A 24,527-nucleotide genomic window follows, 5' to 3' on the forward strand; every position below is an offset into this window, starting at 1 on the left:
CTGAATAATGATGATGCTGGTAGGCCACCCAGGGCTGGTCAATGACCTTCAGTGAGGAGATGCAGTCATGTCCGTCTACAGACCCCAGGTGGGAGATGTCAGAGGTCAGTTCTTTGGAGTAACCGTTGAAGTTTGCAAGTTCATAAATGATAAACTTATTAATTCTGGTGGGTGTTGTGGAATCCCTGCGGTTGGATCTTGGAGCGACAAGCGACTGACCCACTGCTGAGAGAGAAAGAGAGTCACGGTTTGGGAAGCAGCCCCTGCTCAGTGGAGACTCGCTGTACTGTGAGGAAAATGAGGAAATTAGCATCATTTGAAACAACAGGTAAATACACGAGCAGTTGAACAAACTGATGCACGCTCCTTCCTCAGGTGTTTACCCAGCGGGGATAACAGGGCCTTTGTTCTGTCCAGCTGTCTCCAACAACTCTTGCTGACTCTCTACCTGCAACACGCCACCTCCCCCCACCCCCGATCCTTTCCCAGCTACTAACCTCCCTTCCCCTACTCTCATATTCTTACCCTCTCCCTCTTATAGCTCCTTCACCTCAGGAGAATGCTCAGGTCTCCTGTATCTTCCCAACAGCAACCCTGGACCACTCCTGCCTCTCCACTACCACCCACCACCCACCTTCCCTGGACCCAAATGAGCCATTTACAACTGTTCTCTTGTGTTCTTCTCATCCAGCATCCCTTCCAGCCTGGCTTCCACCCTCTCCACTCCACCGAAACAGCTCTCTCCAGTGGTATGTCTACACTTCTATTGCGAGCTGTGATTGCAGTATGTGTAGACAGACCTCAGCTCATTTTGAGCTAGTTATATCAAAGCTAACACAAGTGACAACAGCAATGAGGTCTCAGCAGGACAGGCTAGCTCTGTCAACGCAGGACTCTAGATCAGGCTGGTCCAATCTGGCCTTAAAGTCTCTGAGTTGGGCTGGATTGAGACTGGTGACCTATATGTGAAAACCCTGGTTCAAGAGACTGGCAAATAAAGAACTGAAAATGATCTAATGACCCACTGACTGAGGAGGGGGGAGGGGTTGCTCTGACCTCATCCAAAAACTGACATGAGATTGTGACCCAAACAGAACCAGGTCCTGCGAGAGAACCTGAATTACTTTGAAGCCTACCAAGGTACTATGTGGGAGACAGATATTGTGTGGTAGTAGTATAAGGGCCCTACCATCAATCAAACCCTAACCCCGCCCCTTGACTCTTTAAATCCTGCCCACCTGTCACCAGAAATCCTGCCCGATGGGGGTATTACTTCCGGGGTCAAAGTAGACACATGACCAGGAGCAAGGTGTGTCATGTGACCCCTCTAAGAACTCCTCCCACTGCCCTCTACCAATCAGGATGGGTTTCGCCCCCATAGGACTGCCCCAAGAGGAGATTTGACCAAGCAAAGGGAGTTCTGGGGTGGGGTGACCTGTCCAGAAATGGGTCATGTGACCCCTCTAACAACTCCTCCCACCTCCCTCTACCAATTAGGAGGGGTTTAAGTCACTGGAGGCCACACCTAGAGGAGATTGACCAAAATAGGGCAGGTTCTGGAACGATGTGAATTGCCCAGAAGAGGGTCATGTGACCCCTCTAAGAACTCCTCCCAGTGCCCTCTGCCAATCAGAGCACAGCACCATCACCCCATAAGTCCCAGCGCCGGGCAGAAGAGGCCATCTTTTACCAAGAATGTGTGTTTTAGAAATCATGGAAACATGGACTCCTTCACCACCCCCGTGAGAACTTTGGACTTTGTTTTAGACCTGAGCACCTTTGGACTTGTGTGGAGAAAGCGCTACATCAGCAACAGTTCCAACAAGGGCTGTTTGACTCAACTGTTGATGGATATGCAGGAACCTGACCCCGAAACCCAAACCCTCATGCGGCTCTCCAATGAGTGTGACAGCCTGTTATTGTCCACCCCTGTGGAAGGCGATCATGGCTTTGTGACTTTGTCCTCACCCACAACCACTTCAGATTTGGGGACAACTTATACCTTCAAGTCAGTGGCACTGCTATGGGTACTCGCATGGCCCCACAGTATGCCAACATTTTTATGGCTGACTTAGAACAACGCTTCCTCAGCTCTCGTCCCCTAATGCCCCTCCTCTACTTGCGCTATATTGATGACATCTTCATCATATAGACCCACGGAAAGGAGGCCCTTGAAGAATTCCACCTGGACTTCAACAATTTCCACCCCACCATCAACCTCAGCCTGGACCAGTCCACACAAGAGATCCACTTCCTGGACACTACAGTACAAATAATTGATGGTCACATAAACACCACCCTATACCGGAAACCTACTGACCGCTATACGTACCTACATGCCTCCAGCTTCCATCCAAGACACATCACACGATCCATTGTCTACAGCCAAGCCCTAAGATACAACCGAATTTGCTCCAACCCCTCAGACAGAGACAAACACCTACAAGATCTTTATCAAGCATTCGTAAAACTACAATACCCACCTGGGGAAGTGAGGAAACAGATTGACAGAGCAAGACGGGTACCCAGAAATCACCTACTGCAGGACAGGCCCAACAAGGACAATAACAGAACACCACTGGCCATCACATACAGCCCCCAGCTAAAACCTCTCCAGCGCATTATCCACGATCTACAACCTATCCTGGAAAATGATCCCTCACTCTCACAGACCTTGGGAGGCAGGCCAGTCCTCGCTTACAGACAACCCCCCAACCTGAAGCAAATACTCACCAGCAACTACACACCACACCACAGAAACACCAATCCAGGAACCTATCCCTGTAGCAAACCTCGTTGCCTACTCTGTCCCCATATCTACTCTGGCAACAGCATCAGAGGACCCAACCACATCAGCCACACCATCAGGGGCTCATTCACCTGCACATCCTCTAATGTCATATATGCCATCATGTGCCAGCAATGCCCCTCTGCCATGTACATTGGCCAAATGGGACAGTCCCTCCGCAAAAGAATAAATGGACACAAATCGGACATCAGGAATGGTAACATACATAAGCCAGTAAGTGAACACTTCAATCTCCCTGGTCATTCTATTACAGATTTAAAAGTCACTATCATTGAACAAAAAAACTTCAGAAACAGACTTCAAAGAGAAACAGCAGAACTAAAATTCATTTGCAAATTCAACACCATTAATCTGGGCTTGAATAGGGACTGGGAGTGGCTGGCTCACTACAGAAGCAGCTTTTCCTCTCCTGGAATTGACACCTCCTCATCTATTATTGGGAGTGGACTACATCCACCCTGATTGAATTGGCCCTGTCAACACTGGTTCTCCACTTGTGAAGTAACTCCCTGCTCTCCATGTGTCAGTATATAATGCCTGCATCTGTAACTTTCACTCTATGCATCCGAAGAAGTGAGGTTTTTACTCATGAAAGCTTATGCCCAAATAAATCTGTTAGTCTTTAAGGTGCCACCAGACTCCTTGTTGTTTTTGTAGATACAGACTAACACGGCTACCCCCTGATACTTGATGCCTTTCTAGAGGCCTTTCAGAACTTACACATCGATAGCCCTGTGGGAGTAAATATATCGTGCATCACCTGTTTTTGCTCATGTCTGAGACACAGATCTCAAGAGGAAAATCTGGAAAAGGACAAAATGGAAAAATGAACCAGCTCAGACTCCCTTATGGTAGGGGTCATGGTGTCCATTTTTACAGGCGGCTGTAAAAGGTCATGTTAAACCAGGTGATTAATAAATCTTATTTAAAATGTGTCATTATGAATGTGTCCCCCTCCATACTTGTGTTAGTAAAAGATGGTACCAGTAACAGTCATGTCTACACAGATGGCTCTGTTAAAGAAAATATATTACATCCCCGGGGAAGTTGGGAGCTTCGGCGGGGTGAACCCTCTTTTTCAAGTGGGCAAAAAGCATAGTAAAACTTTAAATAGAAGACAGGTAACAGCTTGGCTTTCAGACCAGGATGCATACACTTTATACAAACCGGCTCGAATACATTTTAAAAGAAACAAGACCATTGTTTCAGATGTGGATGCGCAATGGCAGGCAGATTCGGTGGATATGCACCGGTTCTCCATACATAACAGTGGTTTTAAGTACATCTTAACAGTGATAGACATTCTATCCAAATATGCTTGGGCCTTAGGCCTAAAAGACAAGACGAGTGGTGAGGTATCCAAGGCCTTTAAAGCTATTTTCAGTGAAGGTCACGTGCCTCAAAACTTAAAAACCGATCGGGGGAAAGAATTTTTAAACAAACCTTTAAGCAGATTGTTAAAGCTGCATGGATTCACCATTTTGTTACTAATAATGAAGTCAAAGCAGGGGTTGTGGAGTGAAATAACAGAACTTTAAAAACTAGGATATGGAGATATTTTACAGCCCATAACACCTTTCAATACATTGACGTGTTACCTGACTTTATAAAGAGTTACAACCAGAGCTTTCACAGAACTATACGTACCAGACCCACTGATGTTAACCCTTCAAATTCTTTGAAGGTATGAAAAACGGTTTACGGAGATGGTTTTAAAATAAAACTGGTTGTTGCCCCTTTTAGAAAAGGTGACCACATGAGACTACCTAAAACCAAAGGAGCTTTTGAAAAAGGTTATGAACAGACGTTTACTGATGAGGTATTCATAGTGAATGAAGCCTTAACCTGGGGCCAGAGACCTGTATACCAATTAAAAGATTACAAAGGTGAGACAGTTACTGGATCTTTTTACTCTGAAGAATTACAAAAAGTAAACCCCAAACAAGACAGGATTTACAGGATTGAAAAAGTTCTAGCAGAGAAAGGAAAAAGGAGAAAAAAGCAGCTACTGGTGAAATGGTTGGGGTGGCCCAATAAGTTTAACAGCTGGGTGGAAGCTTCTCAACTCTGACATTTAGACATGAACAAAAAAGATTCCTCCTGCAAAGACAGAGAGAGAGAGAGAAGTCCAAAGTTCTCACAGGGGTGGTGAAGGAGTCCATGTTTTCAAAATTTCTAAAACATGCGTTCTTGGTAAAAGATGGCCTCTTCTGCCCTGCCCTGGGACTTATGTGGTGATGGTGCTGCGCTCTGATTGGCAGAGGGCGCTGGGAGGAGTTCTTAGAGGGGTCACATGACCCTCTTCTGGGCAGTTCACACCATCCCAGAACCTGCCCTATTTTGGTCAAATCTGCTTTCGGGGCGGTCCTATGTGGCCGAAACCCTTCGCTTTTGGTAGAGGGCAATGGAAGGAGTTCTTAGAGAGGTCACACAAACCACTTCCGGATGGATCACCCCGCCCTGGAATTCCTCCCAGTTGGTCAAATCTCCTCTCGGGGGGGGGGGGGGTCCCCCAATAGCTGAAACCGCTCCTGATTGATAGAGGGCGGTGGGAGGAGTTCTTAGAGGGGTCCCCCTCATTGGTCAAATCTCCTCTCGGAGTGGTCCCCAGTGACTTAAACTGTTCCTAATTGGTAGAGGGAGGTGGGAGGAGTTGTTAGAGGGTTCACATGACCCACCTCCGGACAGGTCACCCCACCCCATAACTCTCTCTGCTTGGTCAAATCTCCTCTCAGTGCAGTCCAATGGGGGCGAAACCCATCCTGATGGGTAGATGGCAGTGGGAAGAGTTCTTAGAGGAGTCACATGACACACCTTGCTTTCAGTCATGTATCTGCCTTGACCCCGGAAGTAATACCCCCATGGGGCGGGACTATCTGTGACAGGTGGGCAGGATTTAAGGGGTCAAGGAGTGGGGTTAGGGTTTGATCGATGGTAGGGCCCTTATACTACTTGTGATAAGCATGCGTGTGTTGTTTTATGATACATTATCTCTGTAATGGTTTTGTTCTGAATAAATAATACTCTGCTTTATGAAGGGTGGATGGTCACTGGCTAACTCTGTTACTGCTTTGAGAGATCAGGACGGCAGGTGCTGAATTAAACTCAGACCAGGTCTACACTTGAAATTTAGGTTAATCTAGCTTCATCACTCAGACTGGTCAAAAATTTCGTGCCCTGTGCAACGTAGTTAGGTCGACCCAACCCCCAGTGTAGATGCAGCTAGGAAGGATTCTTCCATCCACCCAGCTACTGCCTCTCAGGGTATGTCTACACTACGAAATTAGTTCGAATTTATAGAAGCCGGTTTTATTGAAATCGGTTGTATACAGCCGATTGTGTGTGTCCACACATAAAATGCTCTAGGTGCTCTAGTCGGAGGAGTACGAGGCTAGCGTCGACTTCCGGAGCATTGCACTATGGGTAGCTATCCCACAGCTATCCCACAGTTCTGGCAGTCTCCGCCGCCCCTTGGAATTCTGGGTTGAGATCCCAATGCCCGGATGATGCAAAACAGTGTCGCGGGCGGTTCTGGGTACATGTCATCAGGCCCCTCCTCCCCCCGTCACAGCAACGGCAGACAATAGATTCGCGCCTTTTTACCTGGGTTACCTGTGCAGACAACATGGAGCCGCTCAGCTCAGCTGAGCTCACCGTCACCATATGTCCTCTGGGTGCCGGCAGACGTGGGACTGCATTGCTACACAGCAGCAGCTGCTAACTGCCTTTTGGCGGTAGAGGGTGCAGTAGACTGGTAGCCTTCATTGGTGATCTGGGTGCTGGCAGCCGTGGGGCTTGCCTTTTGGCAGTAGATGGTGTATTACGACTGTTAACCGTCCTATTACAAGTCGGGTCATCGCACGTTAGCAGAGTCTTCCCCGAGCACCCGATCGTGCAATAGGCCTGAAGACCATCGTCATACACTAACTGCCAAGCGCCCCGTATTTGCTGCCAAGCACCCAGAAAGATGCCGAGGGCTATCAGTCACGCTGCACCGTCGTCTTAAGATGTAAAAAATAGATTTGCTCTCTATTCATTTGCTTCCCCCTCCCTCCGTCAAATCAACGGCCTGCTAAACCCAGGGTTTTCAGTTTAATCTTTGGGGGGACCATTCTGTGTGACAGTTGTTTGTGTTTCTCCCTGATGCACAGCCACCGTTCTTGATTTTAATTCCCTGTACCTGTACGCCATGTCGTCACTCGGCCCTCCCTCCTTCCCCTAGTCCGTCAGATACTACTTTCGCGCCTTTTCTTTGAATTCTGGGTTGAGATCCCAATGCCCGGATGATGCAAAAGAGTGTCGCGGGCGGTTCTGGGTACATGTCGTCAGGCCCCTCCCCCCTCGTCATAGCAACGGCAGACAATAGATTCGCGCCTTTTTACCTGGGTTACCTGTGCAGACAACATACCACGGCAAGCATGGAGCCCGCTCAGCTCAGCTGAGCTCACCGTCACCATATGTCCTCTGGGTGCCGGCAGACGTGGGACTGCATTGCTACACAGCAGCAGCTGCTAACTGCCTTTTGGCGGTAGACGGTGTAGCCTGAGTGATAGCCGTGGGGCTGACAGCCGTAGGGCTGCATTGCACCAGCCTCTTGTCCTTTGGTAGGCGATGGTATATTATGATTGGTACCCATCGTCGTCGTACTGGAGTGGCTGTCAATCATGGCCACCTGGGCAGACATTTTTCGATGATGATGGCTACCAATCGTAATATACTATTTTCTGCCAATTGCCCAGTATTGTCTGCTAAGCACCCAGAAGAGGCCGAGGGCGATGCTGGGTGCTGGCAGACGTGGGGCTGGCAGACGTGGGGCTGCATTGCTACACAGCAGCAGCCCCTTGCCTTTTGGCAGACGATGGTATATTATGACTGGTATCCGTCATCGTCATACTGGAGAGGCTATCATTCATGCTGCACCGTCGGCTGCCAGCTTAAGATGTAAAAAATAGATTTGTTCTGTATTCATTTGCTTCCCCTTCCTCCGTGAAATCAATGGCCTGCTAAGCCCAGGGTTTTCAGTTTAATCTTTGGGGGGACCATTCTGTGTGACAGTTGTTTGTGTTTCTCCCTGTTCCTGTACCTGTACGCCATGTCGTCACTCGGCCCTCCCTCCCTCCCGCCCTCCCTCCTTCTCCTGGTCCATCAGATACTACTTTCGCGCCTTTTTTCTGACCAGGCGCCATAGCTAGCACTGGGATCATGGAGCCCGCTCAGATCACCGCGGCAATTATGAGCACTATGAACACCACGCGCATTGTCCTGGAGTATATGCAGAGCCAGGACATGCCAAGGCGAAACCCGGACCAGCCGAGGAGGCGATTGCAGCGCGGCGACGAGAGTGATGAGGAAATTGACATGGACATAGACCTCTCACAAGGCACAGGCCCCAGCAATGTGGAAATCATGGTGTCACTGGGGCAGGTTCATGCCGTGGAACGCCGATTCTGGGCCCCGGAAACAAGCACAGACTGGTGGGACCGCATCGTGCTGCAGGTATGGGACGATTCCCAGTGGCTGCAAAACTTTCACATGTGTAAGGGCACTTTTATGGAACTTTGTGACTTGCTTTCCCCTGCCTTGAAACGCCAGGATACCAAGATGAGAGCAGCCCTCACAGTTGAGAAGCGAGTGGCGATAGCCCTGTGGAAGCTTGCAACGCCAGACAGCTACCGGTCAGTCGGGAATCAATTTGGAGTGGGCAAATCTACGGTGGGGGCTGCTGTGATCCAATTTGCCAGGGCAATGAAAGACCTGGTGATAGCAAGGGTAGTGACTCTGGGCAACGTGCAGTCAATAGTGGATGGTTTTGCTGAAATGGGATTCCCAAACTGTGGTGGGGCCATAGACGGAACCCATATCCCTATCTTGTCACCGGAGCACCAAGCCACCGACTACGTAAACCGCAAGGGGTACTTTTCAATGCTGCTGCAAGCCCTGGTGGATCACAAGGGACGTTTCACCAACATCAACGTGGGATGGCCGGGAAAGGTACATGATGCTCACGTCTTCAGGAACTCTGCTCTGTTTCGAAAGCTGGAGGAAGGGACTTTCTTCCCGGACCAGAAAGTGACCGTTGGGGATGTTGAAATGCCTATCGTGATCCTTGGGGACCCAGCCTACCCCTTAATGCCATGGCTCATGAAGCCGTACACAGGCAGCCTGGACAGGAGTCAGGACCTGTTCAACTACAGGCTGAGCAAGTGCCGAATGGTGGTGGAATGTGCATTTGGACGTTTAAAAGCGCGCTGGCGCAGCTTACTGACTCGCTCAGACCTCAGCGAAAAGAATATCCCCATTGTTATTGCTGCTTGCTGTGCGCTCCACAATATCTGTGAGAGTAAGGGGGAGACCTTTATGGCGGGGTGGGAGGTTGAGGCAACTCGCCTGGCCGCTGATTACACGCAGCCAGACACCAGGGCGGTTAGAGGAGCACAGCAGGGCGCGGTGCGCATCAGAGAAGCTTTGAAAACGAGTTTTGTGACTGGCCAGGCTACTGTGTGAAACTTCTGTTTGTTTCTCCTTGATGAACCCTCCAACCCCCCCCCCCCCCCGACCCGGTTCACTCTACTTCCCTGTAAACCAACCACCCCACCCCACCCTCCCCTCCCCAATTCGAGCACCGCTTGCAGAGGCAATAAAGTCATTGTTTTTTCACGTTCATGCATTCTTTATTAGTTCCTCACAGAAGTAGGGGGATAATTGCCAAGGTAGCCTGGGATGGGTGGGGGAGGAGGGATGGAAAAGGACACACTGCATTTTAAAACTTTAACTCTTATTGAAGGCCAGCCTTCTGATGCTTGGGCGATCATCTGGGGTGGAGTGACTGGGTGGACGGAGGCCCCCCCACCGTGTTCTTGGGCGTCTTGGTGAGGAGGCTATGGAACTTGGGGAGGAGGGCTGTTGGTTACACAGGGGCTGTAGCGGCGGTCTCTGCTCCTGCTGCCTTTCCTGCAGCTCAACCATACGCTCGAGCATATCAGTTTGATGCTCCAGCAGACGGAGCATTGACTCTTGCCGTCTGTCTGCAAGCTGACGCCACCTATCGTCTTCAGCCCGCCACTTGCTCTTTTCATCCCGCCATTCAGCCCGCCACCTCTCCTCTCATTCATATTGGGCTTTTCTCATCTCCGACATTGACTGCCTCCACGCATTCTGCTGTGCTCTATCAGCGTGGGAGGACATCTGCAGCTCCGTGAACATATCGTCCCTCGTCCTACGTTTTCTCTTTCTAATGTTCACGAGCCTCTGCGAAGGAGAAACATTTGCAGCTGGTGGAGGAGAAGGGAGAGGTGGTTAAAAAAGACACATTTTAGAGAACAATGGGTACACTCTTTCATTACAAGGTCACATATTTCGGCTTGCAGGCAGCCATGGTAGGCCACAGTGTTTTGGCTTTTTTAACCTTCTTAACATGCGGGAAAGGTTGCAAACAGCAGCGCATTTCCCATATCAAGGATGAATTGGGTTGTCCATTTAAAATGGGTTTTCAATGTAAAAGGAGGGGCTGCGGTTTCCCGGTTAACATGCAGCACAAACACAAGTAAACCACCCCCCACACACACACACACACGATTCTCTGGGATGATCACTTCACCCCTCCCCTCCACCGCGTGGTTAACAGCGGGGAACATTTCTGTTCAGAAGAGCAGGAACGGGCGCCTCTGAATGTCCCCTTAATAAAATCACCCCATTTCAACCAGGTGACCGTGAATGATATCACTCTCCTGAGGATAACAAAGAGAGATAAGGAATGGATGTTGTCTGCATGCCAACAAACACCGGGACCATACGCTGCCATGCTTTGTTATGCAATGATTCCAGACTACGTGCTACTGGCCTGGCGTGGTAAAGTGTCCTACCATGGTGGACGGGATAAGGCAGCCCTCCCCAGAAACCTTTTGCAAACGCTTTGGGAGTACATAAAGGAGAGCTTTCTGGAGATGTCCCTGGAGGATTTCCGCTCCATCCCTATACACGTTAACAGACTTTTCCAGTAGATGTACTGGCCGCGATTGCCAGGGCAAATTAATCATTAAACACGCTTGCTTTTTTGTGTGTAATGTTTACAAATATTTACAAAGTTACACTCACCAGAGGTCTCCTGTGTGCCCTGAGGGTCTTGGGTGAGTTCGGGGGTTACTGGTTCCAGGTCCAGGGTCACAAACATATCCTGGCTGTTGGGGAAACCGGTTTCTCCGCTTCCTTGCTGCTGTGAGCTACCTACAGTACCTCCATCCTCATCTTCCTCGTTCCCCGAACCGTCTTCCCTGTGTGTTTCTCCAGTGAGAGAGTCATAGCACACGGTTGGGGTAGTGGTGGCTGCACCCCCTAGGATCGCATGCAGCTCCGCGTAGTAGCGGCAAGTTTGCGGCTCTGCCCCGGACCTTCCGTTTGCTTCTCTGGCTTTGTGGTAAGCTTGCCGTAGCTCCTTAATTTTCACGCGGCACTGCTGTGTGTCCCTGTTATGGCCTCGGTCCTTCATGGGCTTGGAGATCTTTTCTAATACTTTTCCATTTCTTTTACTGCTACGGAGTTCAGCTATCACTGCTTCATCTCCCCATATGGCGAGCAGATCTCGTACCTCCCGTTCGGTCCATGCTGGAGCTCTTTTGCGATCCTGGGACTCCATCACGGTTACCTGTGCTGATGAGCTCTGCGTGGTCACCTGTGCTCTCCACGCTGAGCAAACAGGAAATGAAATTCAAACATTCGCGGGTCTTTTCCTGTCTACCTGGTCAGTGCATCTGAGTTGAGAGTGCTGTCCAGAGCGGTCACAATGAAGCACTGTGGGATAGCTCCCGGAGGCCAATAACGTCGAATTCCGTCCACACTACCTCAATTCCGACCCGCAAAGGCCGGTTTTATCGCTAATCCCCTCGTCGGAGGTGGTGTAAAGAAACCGGTTTAAAGACCCTTTAAGTCGAAAGAAAGGGCTTCGTTGTGTGGACGTGTCCAGGCTTAATTCGGTTTAACGCTGCTAAAGTCGACCTAAACCCGTAGTGTAGACCAGGCCTCAGAGAGGTGGATTGTCTACATTGACAGAAAACCCCTTCCATCTGCGTAGGACGTATTTACAAGACAGTGCTACAGTAGTGTAGCTGCAGCACCACAGTTGTGCAATTGTCATGCTGTAGTGTAAACATGCCCTAAGATGTGCACAGGCGATCCCAATGGAGGGCAAGAAAATCCCTGATCTGCAGGAAGAGGAATGTGGGTTCCACCATGAGAAAGATGACAGCTAGAGCCTGAGACCCAAGCGGGGTGCCCTCGAGCCAGCCATGAATGGGTCATAAGTGTAGTTACCTCAGGAACTGTGATCTGGTGGCAGTGTGTGTGGGATCTATGACAGTGAAGAAGAATTGCCAATATGTGCCAATGGCAGTAAAAGCAAGTGTTGTAGAAGGAAAAAAGCACAAAGAAAAAGTGTCTCCGAGCCTGTTCAGGAAAGGAAGTAGGAAGGATAAACAGGAGAGATGAATACGGAGCAGCTGGCTGAAATATGCCTAGTGAGAAAAGTAAGCTGCCAAGGGCTGACAAAGGCCCAGCTAACTGAACTGCTGTAGTCTGAGAGCCAGAAAAGAAATGATGGTCCAGGACCACAAGGGATACCCAGATCCTAAGTTCCCTCTAATCTGTGCAGCTGCGCAGCAGGCTATGAAGGGCTGTGCAGGCAGGCCTACTCTGGCCTGGCCCAGCCCCACCCAGCCCTGCTGGAGCTGCCATGACCGGGGAGAGGCGCCTCTCACCAGACCCCTGAGCTGCTGCAGCAAGAGAGCGCTGACGGGAGTCCTCTCTCTCCCTACTGAAGCCCCAGGGCAGCCTGCACCCCAAACCCCTCATCCCTGGTCCCTCTCCAAAGCCCACACCGCCAGCCAGATCTCTTACCCCCCGCACCCCAACCCTTTGCCCCAGCCCTGAGCCCCTTCCCACACTCTGAACCCCTTGGCCCCATCCCCACCACATATCACCTCCATATTGGTGCCCATAACAAAATTAATTCCACACATGGATGTAAAACATTAGGGGGAACACTGCCCAGATCCCTGGCGGAGATTCCAGCAGCCAGGGGAAATTGTGGTGATGACTCCCTAAAGGGGAGCAGGATGAGAGCAAAAGAGGCAACAACCATGCTCCAGCTAGACTATGTCAGAGACTGGGACTTGGGTAGCTGTGCCTAGTGGTTAGAGCACGGTGTTGCGCTGTCTGTACTGACTCACAACCTTGTGTGCCTACCTCAGGGCAGCCTGTCAAAAACAGGGCACACACCCATACCAAGCCAGTAACAAATGTGAACCCCTGGATCACTAAAACACTCTCAGCCTGGAGTCACAGACAGTCCCCCTAGACTTGCCAGTCTATCTTGTCACCCAGGCAATCTAGACTTAGTGATAAATGGTATGTAGAACAAAAAAATCACAAGATATGCAGGTTGGTTCCTGTCCCAAGAGAGGAGTCACTGGCCCCACATCAATTTCTATCTTAGATCTTACACCAAACACAATGCCTGTAGCCAATCCTTGTAATAAATTAACGTAAAGAATTATTAATAGGAAAAAGAAACGAGTTATTTACAGGTAAGCAAGCAAACATATATACAGATGAGTTGCACTCTAAATCCTGAGAGTGACAGAGTCGTAATGATCTGTTAATTCAAAGGCTCTTTCAAGGCAGACCCAGGAGAAATATGACCCACCCTTCAAAAGGAGCATGCAGGGAAATTTCTTTATCAAACTTTTTACAAAACTTATATAAAGTTAGCAATGAACCTTATTTGTTTTTAATTTTGGACCAGGAATAAATGTTGCTTTTGCTGCATAATTCCTTTATCTTTAAAAGACATAGAATCATAGAATCATAGAATATCAGGGTTGGAAGGGACCTCAGGAGGTCATCTAGTCCAACCCCCTGCTCAAAGCAGGACCAATCCCCAACTAAATCATCCCAGCCAGGGCTTTGTCAAGCCGGGCCTTAAAAACCTCCAAGGAAGGAGACTCCTGTCCCAAGAGAGTAGTGTCTGGCCCCACATCAATTTCTATCTTAGATCTTACACCAAACACAATGCCTGTAGCCAATCCATAGATAGACCCCAATGAAAGATGTGCCTAATCTTTAGAACAATTTCCCTTATTCCATACTTAAAGTAATGTATTTCTTCACAGCCTTTTCTATTTATTGGAAATTAGCCCTGATTGGCTTAAATTGTATTAGAGGCCTCTTAATTTTAGTAAAGTTTTTGACAGACAGATAAATTTAAAGAATATTTTAGCAAAACATATAACACACAAACACCACACCTCCCACACCCCATTCTGCCTTATCTCCTAAAACAATTAAGCATACATTCAAGCCAACGTGTATTCTATTTTATAGGTAAACCATGGTAAGGATAATTAAAAATAGTTGTATATTATTTTACAGATAAGTCTTCCACTGACATTCATACTTGTTTTTCAGCATTATTTTATACCAAACACACAAATACACACAGCCTAACTTAAAAGAAATCTAACAATGTAAAATGGGCTAATACACCCCATGTAGACAGAATGAAAGTTTCATTTAAACTATTTTAAGTAAAATAGTGGGATTACACTTTTTATCAGTGATAAGGTGACTGCTGTTCCCCCTCAACACATAGAAGCACACAGCACTAAGGTCCACCCATTTCTCCTCCTTCCAAAAACAATTAAGCATACATTCACGCCATCTTGTATAGATAAACTAACCTAAGCATATATTCAAACTGGTTTTATAGCACACGCACATTCATTCTTGGTGTTCAGCATTATTTTATATACACACACACACACACACATACACAAACACAGAGCCTAACTTGCCGTCTATAAGTACCTACATGGGGAAAAAATATTTGATAATAGGCTCTTCGGTCTAGCAGAGAAAGGGATAACATGATTCAATGGCTGGAAGTTGAAGCTAGACAAATTCAGACTGGAAATATGGGGTAAATTTTTAACAATGAGAGTAATTTACCATTGCAACAATTTACCAAAGGTTGTGGTGGATTCTCCATCACTGGCACTTTCTAAACTAAGATTGGAGATCTGTCTAAAAGCTCTGCTCTAGAAATGATTTCAGGGGAGTTCTATAAACTGGTGTTACACAGGAAGTCAGACTAGATTATCTCAATGGTCCCATCTGACCTAGGAATCTATGAACTTAAAGGAAAACTAACCATGTAAACTTGGTTAATACACCCATGTAGGAGACTAAATGCAGGCTTATTTTAAACTATTTTAAGCAAAAAGAGCTGATAACACTTTTACTTCTTTTTCCTCAAACCTTTTTGTTAAGGTGAAGCTGTAACGCTTTCAGAATTTAAGGTATGAACTGTAGATTAATTAATAAATAAAATGTATGATATAAATAAAATAGCAGTGGACTATTAGGAAAACCTCTATTTTAGTATTTGTAAGGCAAACTGTTCTTAAAATTTAGTTTGCCTTCAGTGTACACATACTGGGACAAAACTGGTTACTTCTGACTGCGATGAAATACACTATAATATAACTACAATGTTTGTCTTTACATCCTGAGTGATATTTTATAGATGTACATCAAAACTAAGAACACATTTTGTTTGTTAGTACCCTGAGACACATTTCCTACCCTTAAAGAACAGCAGCAACGAGCCATGATGAAAACTAAAGGAATGCTATGTGGCGGAAGGGCAGGCAAAGCCATTGTCTGGATTGCCCAGCCACACTGGTGCAAAACTTTAAGCCCAAATTTGAGTGAGTGGCATTGTGACCTTTTTGCACGGGGTCGCAACATCACTCAAATTTGCAGCAACTACGAAAAGGTCCATTGTTAAAATCTGCGATTTCCCCAACAAAATCATGGCCCATGATTTTCTTACAGCCTCAGCTATGTGTTGGAATTTTATAGCAGTATTTCAAAAGTATTGCATTCTCCTCAAAGTTTCAACCTAAGGGGAAGGACATTTTCTGTTCCACTAATTCCAGTCCATCTGTAATTGCTTTGTGATTGGGGAAGCCCAGAAGTCTGTGGTCACTGGACCCAGTCAACTGGTGACTAGTGTCCTTTGTTCTGATACAGCTTAACTCGGAACAGAAAAAGTGGCAGTTTTTGTTAGGGGTTGTGAGGCAAATCAACAGTCAAACCAGGGCTGCTGGCTCAGCTCCCCTCCCCTCCCCCTGCCCCGCCCACCCCAGTTTCTCATACACTTGGGCATAAGGCACCAACTCAGCTGCACACACTTCCCCTTCCCACACAGCCTGCAGTGACTCAGCCCACAGGATGCGGCAGCAGCCTATCCCTGAGCAGAGCCTGGGTCAGATGACCCACTAGGCTCAGATGTTTCCCCAACCCCACCAGAGCTGCAGGTCAACAACCTGGCCAGGAACCCTCCTGCTGCCTCGCAGTGTAACAGATTCTCTCGCCTCCCCCCACCCCCAGCCTGCTTTTGATCCAGCTCCAGTTCCTGCCCGTCTTGTTCCTGCCAGCCTTGTTCTTGCCCCTATCTGACCTTGTTTCAGCCCTGTTACTGACCCACTCCAGCCTTCCCTTCTCCTCCTAACCCCCCCAAACCCTGGACTCTGACCATTCAGCAATGACCACTGGCCTGTATCTGGATTCTGACTATGATACTGATTTTGTCTCCTCTATGAACTATTATATCAATTCTGACCCCGGCCAGTCCCCAGATCTCGGTTCCAGCTCTACCCCCAGCCCGGTCCCGATCCTATGTCTGGCTTCATCCTCTGCTCCAGCCACTAGGCCTGACTACCGGGAGGCAGCTCCTGACAGTTTGTACAGACTCCACTGAACTGGGCCCCTGGGCCTTGATGGAGCAGCTGGGTGCTGCTACCCCAGAGACAGCATCCCTATTCCAGAGCCTTTCAGAACCAAATCACCCAGCTGCAGTTGGAGAACACCCCCCTTTGAGCACAAGTCCAGACCCCTCCAGGACCCTTGGGCCCACCCACGGCCGTGGCCCTGGAGTATGGTCCAAAAATCCCCTTGTCTGAGCAGTTTGATGGCTACTGACACAAGTTCCAGTGCTGCTTGCTGTTCCTGATGTGGCCAAATGTTGATGAAGCCCCAAATGCTGACCAGCGTCAATGGCAGCATACTGGACTAGATGGACCACTGGGTATAATCCAGGGTTATGATTCCTACATTCCTATACCTTTTAATGAAGGTATTTGAAGATCCTGTGTGTTCTGCTCTCATGTAAAGAACAGCAGCTGAATGAGCGAACACAAAATATACTTCCAGTGCTTTTAAAAGAAAAATGTCTTTGTCTGAAGAGCCAATATTTCCATTTTATTCCTCAGGTAAACCAGGGGACATTTCACACCTGAAAGAATTATGCAAGCGCTTATCCATTGTCCAGCTGGAAATAGAAAAAATGAAAACATTCTGGAGTGATGTGAAGAATGTGATTGAAGGGCTACAAGCAGAGCCAGCGCTTCCATTTAGGCGACCTAAGCGGTTGCCTGGGGCACCAGGATTTGCAGGGGGGGGGGGGGGCATTTTGCTGCCATTGGCAGCAATTCGGCAGCGGGGGGTCCTTCCGTGCTCCGGGTCTTCGGTGGCAATTCTGTGGCGGGTCCTTCACTCGCTCCAGGACCCGCCGCCTAAGTGCCACGAAGACCGGGAGCGTGGAAGGACCCCACCGCTGCAGAATTGCCAATGATGACTGGGAGCACGGAAGGACCCCTGCCTAGGGCACCAAAAACCCTGGCGCCGCTCCTGACTACAAGGAAAGCATGAGGCCACAGGGATATTATCAGACCTACAAATGTACAAGGAACAACTTCAGGAAGGAGTGAATTTGGCTGAAAAGCTAATGTTCAGTATTCTGGACCCACAGGTCACAGCCTACGTAAGACACAAGCACGCCTCCATGATAAGCTTTATTTCTGTCACCCTTCTAGCTTTGCCAGCATGCCCACCTCATTCTTGTGGCCTGCAACTAATCGTGCTCTGTTTCAGACCACAAAATAATTTTGGGGAAGCGTGAACTGATGAGGGGGGATGCCATTTTAGATTTGGTTTTGGTGAGTAGTGAGGACCTCGTTGAGGAAATGGTTGTAGGGGACAACGTTGGCTCGAGTGATCATGAGCTAATTCGGTTTAAACTAAATGGAAAGATTAACAGAATTAAATCGGAGACTAAGGTTTATGATTTCAAAAGGGCTAACTTTAATAAATTAAGGGGACTAGTTAGGGAAGTGGATTGGACTAACATATTTAGGGATCTAAAGGCGGAAGGCGCCTAGGATTATTTCAAGTTGAATTTGCAGGAGCTGTCGGAGGCCTGTATCCCGAGAAAGGGAAAACGGTTCATAGGCAAGAGATTTAGAACGAGCTGGATGAGCGAGCGTCTCAGAGGGGTGATTAAGAAAAAACAGAAAGCGTACAGGGAGTGGGAGTGGAAGATGGGAGGGATCAGCAAAGAAACCTACCTTATTGAGGTCAGAGCATGTAGAGATGGAGTGAGAAAAGCCAAAAGCCGTGTAGAGTTGGACCTTGCAAGGGGAATTAAAACCAATAGTAAGAGCTTTTATAGCCATATAAATAGGAAGAAAACAAAGAAAGAAGAAGTGGGACCACTTAAGACTGTAGATGGAGTGGAGATTAAGGATAATCTAGGCATGGCACAATATCTAAATGAATATTTTGCATTGGTATTTATTGAGGCTAATGAAGGGCTGAGGAATAGTGGAAGCGAGATGGGTGGGAATAAAGGAGGGGGGGTTGACATTACCGTATCCGAGGTAGAAGCCAAACTCGAACAGCTTAACGGGACTAAATTGGGCGGACCAGATGATCTTCATCCAAGAATATTAAAGGAACTGGCGTGAGAAATTGCAAGCCCGTTAGCGATAATTTTTAATGAATCTGTAAACTCGGGGGTGGTACCGTTTGACTGGAGAATAGCTAATGTGGTTCCTATTTTCAAGAAGGGGAAAAAAAGTGACCCGGGTAACTACAGGCCTGTTAGTTTAACATCTGTAATATGCAAGGTCTTGGAAAAAATTTTGAAGGAGAAAGTAGTTAAGGACCTTGAGATCAATGCCAATTGGGACAAATTACAACACAGTTTTACGAAAGGTAGATCGTGCCAAACCAACCTGATCTCCTTCTTTGAGAAAGTAACAGATTTTTTAGATAAAGGAAATGCGATGGATCTAATATACCTCGATTTCAGTAAAGCGTTTGATACGGTACCGCACGAGGAATTATTGGTTAAATTGGAAAAGATGGGGATCGATATGAAAATCCAGAGGTGGATAAAGAACTGGTTAAAGGGGAGACTGCAGCGGGTCGTACTGAATGGTGAACTGTCAGGTTGGAGGGAGGTTACCAGTGGAGTTCCTCAAGGTTCGGTTTTGGGTCCGATTTTATTTAATCTATTTATTACTGACCTCGGAACCAAATGTAGGAGTGGGCTGATAAAGTTTGCGGATGACACAAAGTTGGGAGGTATTGCCAATTCGGAGAAGGATCAGGATATCCTGCAGGGAGATTTGGATGACCTTGTAAACTGGAGTAATAGTAATAGGATGAAATTTAATAGTGAGAAGTGTAAGGTTATGCATTTAGGGATGACTAACAAGAATTTTAGTTATATGCTGGGGATGCATCAGTTGGAAGTAACAGAAGAGAAGGACCTCAGAGTCCTGTTTGATCGCAGAATGACTATGAGTTGGCAATGTGACGTGGCCGTGAAAAAAGCTAATGTGGTCTTGGGATGCATTAGGCGAGGTATTTCTAGTAGGGATAAGGAGGTGCTAGTTCCGTTATACAAGGCACTGGTGAGACCTCATTTGGAGTACTGTGTGCAGTTCTGGTCTCCCATGTTTAAAAAGGATGAAATCAAACTGGAACGGGTACAAAGAAGGGCCACTAGGATGATCCGAGGAATGGAAAATCTGTCGTATGAAAGGAGACTTGAGGAGCTCGGTTTGTTTACCTTAACCAAAAGAAGGCTGAGGGGGGATATGATTGCTCTCTTTAAATATATCAGAGGGATAAATACCAGGGAGGGAGAGGAATTATTTCAGCTCAGTACTAATGTGGACACGAGAACAAATGGATATAAACTGGCCGTCGGGAAGTTTAGGCTTGAAATTAGACGAAGGTTTCTAACCATCAGAGGGGTGAAGTTTTGGAACAGCCTTCCGAGGGAAACAGTGGGGGCGAAAGACCTCTCTGGCTTTAAGATTAAGCTTGATAAGTTTATGGAGGGGATGGTTTGATGGGATAAAGTGATTTTAGTCAATAGGTCAATAACGTGCCATCGCTGGTAATTAGTAACAATGGTCAATGATGGGATATTAAAAGTTACTACAGAGAACTTTTTCCAGAGGGTCTGGCTAGAGAATCTTGCCCGCATGCTTGGGGTTCAGCTGCCATATTTGGGGTCGGGAAGGAATTTTCCTCCAGGGTAGATTGGCAGAGGCCCTGGAGGTTTTTCGCATTCCTCCACAGCATGGGGCAGGGGTCTCTTGCTGGAGAATTCTCAGCGATTTGAAGTCTTCAAATCATGATTTGGGGACTTCAACAGCTGAGTCAAGGGAGAGAATTATTCCAGGAGTGGGTGGGTCAGCTTTTGTGGCCCGCATCATGCGGGAGGTCAGACTAGATGATCATAATGGTCACTTCTGACCTTAGAGTCTATGTGTCTATGAGTCTATGAATGAAATCTATCAAGCTGCTTTGAGTTTAAAGCAGTGAAAAACTAACTTGATTCTGACTTCTGCAAAAAAGTCTACATATTTTTTTACCCACTCATAACTCAAAGTGGTTTGGTTTTATTTTTCAAAACTTCCGCTTTCTCCTTCTTGAAAATTAGCACACAGGGTATCTTTAAACTAAGGTGGCCTAAAAAACCTGACCACTTCTAAACCCCTACCAACCACCAAAAAAACCCTCAATAACCCAAAAAAGGGGGAAGTGCCCGAGACTCCATGAAGTCTACCAGAGACCTCACTATTGCTATTGGATGCATGCTGGTTTTGGCAAATCGCATTCTCAGGTGCCTAACAAGCACATTTATTCTGAAGGTAAAAGCATTATAGAGAAAACATTAAAACAATAAAAGAACCTACGCACATGCTGATAAGCTTACCAGAGATCACTTCAACTCCAACAAGGGCTCTGGACGGTGATTCAATGCACAGTCCTTCAGAATCCACCCAGGGTTTTTTCTGTGGTGACAAGTTCATAACAGTTTCATCTCAGAAGAAACACACCCACAAGTAAGTCAGTTACTCTTTTAGACAGATTGTCTTTGAACTGTCCTCATGTAACAAGTGATCAGAAGACAAATGGCTTTCCCCCCTTGGGGCAAAACTTCAGAGGCTGAGTCCTTAGGTGGGAGTTTGCAACACACTCCTCCCAAATACTTCCTAGGAATTCCACTTCACACATATTATCCCAAGAGGTCATTCATGTCCTCTACATTGTTCAACGTAGTCTATTGAAGCTAACAGTGCTTCCCAGAGATTGCATTAATCCTGTCTTCCTCCTAAAGAAGTTCCATACAATCCCACAATAACACATAACTGTAGCGGAGTGGTCATCCTGCTCTGGCCCTGAAAGGGTTAAAAGCCAGCCCTTGGAGAGGTCTGGGGCTGAGAGCCAATAAGGAGAAGCTTGGAGGCAGCCAGTCAGGGCCAGGCTGACCCTATAAAAGAGCTACAGGGCCAGAAGCCAGAGAAGTCTCACTCTAGCCCTGGAGTGGGAAGGGCTAGCTGCCCAGGAGGGGAAGGTACCTGAACTGGAGCAGTGCTGGGGAATAGGGCAAGGGAGCTGTGGAGCTCCAGCCTGGTAAAACCCCAGGCTGCAGGCCTTGTTGAAGGCCTACAGAGGTACTGGGGCTACAGAGATACAGCCTTGGAATAAGCAGAGGCAGCTGGTCCTAACCCCTTGCCAATGATGAGTGGCCATTACAGACTGCAGTCTGCCCCAGTGAGGGGGGGGCTAGATGATGAGTGGCAGTAGCCACTGAGGCAAGGTGGGTTTAGAGGGTTGGGGATTCCCATGGGAGGGGAGATCCAGAGTAAGGGGTACAGCTGGGGGCAGAACCCGGAGGAAAAGGGCACCGGGTTCTTGGAGGGACACGGGTCCAGCGGCAGGCCTGAAGAGGGTGCTCCATATGCTGGAAAAGAGCTAATTCCCAAGACGACCAGCAGGAGGCGCCGTGCCGGTGAGTCGTCACCTCGCTTCTCTACACTGGGTGGAGAATGTGGCCATAAGTGGTTGCCCCTGAGACAAGGGGCAGGGCAAGGACTGTGGGACTATTGCGCGGATCAGAGATGTGCAAAACTGAAGGTGGAGACAGAAAATGGCAGACTACTACTGGAGAGCCTGTGTGGCCTGGCTCGCCAAGCAGCAAGCGGCACTGCTTCAGCTGCTGCGAGGGAGGGCACATGGACCTCATTGGGGGCCAGGCCGGTGCTGGGGCCTATTATCTCTAGAGGAGGTTCTATGCTATTTAAACAGTTTCAGCACTGGCCTGAAAGAAAACATAAAATCATCACTGAAAGTTTGCAGATGACCCAAAAATTGGGGGAGTGGTAAATAATGAAGAGGAGAGGTCACTGATTCAGAGGGATCTGGATCGCTTGGAATACTGGGTGCAAGCAAACAATCATAGAGTTAGAAGGGACTGCAAGGGTCATCTAGTCTAACCGCCTGCCAAGATGCAGGATTTGTTGCATCTAAACCATCCAAGACAAATGACTATCCAGCCTCTTTTTGAAAACCTCCAGTGAAGAAGCTTCCACTACCTCCCTAGGCAGTCTGTTTCATTCTCCTACTGTTCTTACAATTAGGACGTTTTTCTGGAGTTTTAATCTAAATCTGCTATGACATAGTTTGAACCTATTGGCTCTTGTCTTCCCCTCTGTGGCAAAAGAGAACAACTTTTCTCCATCTTTCTTATGGCAGCCTTTCATGCATTTGAAGACCCCTGCCATGTCCCCCCTTAATCTCTTTTCCAAAATAAACATACCCAGTTCCTTCAGCTTTTTTTCATATGGTTTGCATTCCATCAATACGTATTTTAATATGGCTAAATGTAAAACGAATGCAGGCTATACTTACAGTATTGGGGACTGTATCCTGGGAAGCAGTGACTCTGAAAAACACCTGGGGGGTTGTGATGGACAATCAGTTGAACATGAGCTCCCAGTATGATGCTGTGGTCAAAAGAGCTAATGTGATCCTGGGATGTATAAACAGGGGCACCTCGAGTAGGAGCAGAGAGATTATTTTACCCCTGTATTTGGCACGCATGTGACTGCTGCTGGAATATTGTGTCCAGTTTTGGTGCCCACAATTCAAGGAGGATGTTGATAAATTGGATATGGCTCAAAGAAGAGCCTCCAGAATGATAAAAGGATTAGAAAACAAGCTTTCTAGTGATAGACTCAAGGAGCTCACTCTATTTGGTTAACAAAGACAAGGTTAAGGGGTGACTTGGTTCCTTTCTATAAGTACCTGCATGGGAAATGAATATTTAATAATGGGCTCTTCAATCTAGAGGAGAAAGGGATAACATGATCCAATGGTTGGAAGTTGAAGCTAGACAAATTGAGACTGGAAATAAGGTGTACATTTTTAGTGGAGAAAGTAATTAACCATTAGAACAATTTACCTTGGGTCATGGTGGATTCTCCAGAACTGACCATTTTAAAATCGCAATTGGATGTTTTTCAAAAGCTCTGCTCTAGGAATTATTTCGGGGGAGCTCTCTGGCCTGTGTTTTACAGGAGGTCAGACTAGATGTCCCTTGTGGCCGTAAAATCTATTGAATCTCTTAATCTATGAACAACCCCTTTTCCAGGCATCAGGTGCCTGAGCTGTTTCTTGCAAGAAAAGGGGTGGCACAAAGGAGCCAGAGAAGAAAGAAGGAGCAGGCTGACTTCCTCAGAACCTTTAGGCCAGTGGTTAGGGCACTTGCTTGGGAGGTAGGAGACTCTGGTTCAATTCCCCTCTTTTGTCTGGTGGGAAGAAGGGATTTGAAGATGGTCTCCACATCTCAGGCATGTGCTCTAGTTACTGAACTACAGAGTCACTCGCTCTCTGTTTGTGCCAGTGAATATTTAATTAGTTACACAGTGAAACAACTTCAGTGGAAGAGTCAGAGAATCCTCCTGCCTCAGACTATCCCATAGCCCAGGGGTTAGGACATTCATGTGTCAGAAGACCCATAACCAACTCCCTTTTTCTTGTCATGCAGAGGGGGAATTGAATGGGGTCTTCCATGGTCCAGGTGCATGTCCTAACCCCTGGGCTAAAGGACATAAGGGAGCTTCATGGGTGGTGCGTATAATAGGGTTGGGGAGGCTCCGAGCTCAGCCAGGGCCAGGGGAAGGCTCAGAGACAACCACCAGCCACGGCCATGGTGGGGGTGGAGCTTAACATTATGCAGTGGTCCCGCCCAGGGCCATAAGTGGGGAAAGCAGTGAGTGAGGGGGCAGGGCCTTGGAGGGAAGAGGTGGGACCTCGGGTAGAAGAGGTGGGTCAGGGCGGCTAGCCCCCACAAAGGGAACCTTCACTCAGTGCCCATGGGGAGGCTGTTCTTCTCCATGTTTTGTGGCATCAGGTCCACGGGTAAAATAGGCAGGGCTACACCTAGTATGAGAATCCTGCTGGGGGTTAGGTGTGAGATAGGTGTCTAGGCACCTGCCCAAGATGGTAGTACACATGCCCA

General features: G+C 47.7%; 1 protein-coding gene and 1 long non-coding RNA gene across 2 annotated transcripts; both read right to left on the minus strand.

Moving 5' to 3' along the window:
• On the minus strand, positions 1-23,852 carry LOC135976519 (uncharacterized). Its single transcript, XR_010593708.1, has 3 exons — positions 22,916-23,852; positions 20,937-21,015; positions 1-225 (listed from the first exon to the last, which is right to left on the minus strand). It is a non-coding gene; the product is annotated as an uncharacterized LOC135976519 (long non-coding RNA).
• LOC135976516 (uncharacterized) lies at positions 9,459-15,890 on the minus strand. Its single transcript, XM_065572593.1, has 2 exons — positions 10,904-15,890; positions 9,459-10,080 (listed from the first exon to the last, which is right to left on the minus strand). Exons 1-2 carry the CDS (start codon positions 11,439-11,441, stop codon positions 9,914-9,916), a joined length of 705 nt encoding a protein of 234 aa, XP_065428665.1. The 5' UTR covers positions 11,442-15,890; the 3' UTR covers positions 9,459-9,913.
• Positions 23,853-24,527: the final 675 nt, after the last annotated feature.

This window comes from Chrysemys picta, chromosome 1 (genome assembly GCF_011386835.1).
Source record: "Chrysemys picta bellii isolate R12L10 chromosome 1, ASM1138683v2, whole genome shotgun sequence".
In the NCBI taxonomy this organism is placed as follows: domain Eukaryota; kingdom Metazoa; phylum Chordata; order Testudines; family Emydidae; genus Chrysemys; species Chrysemys picta.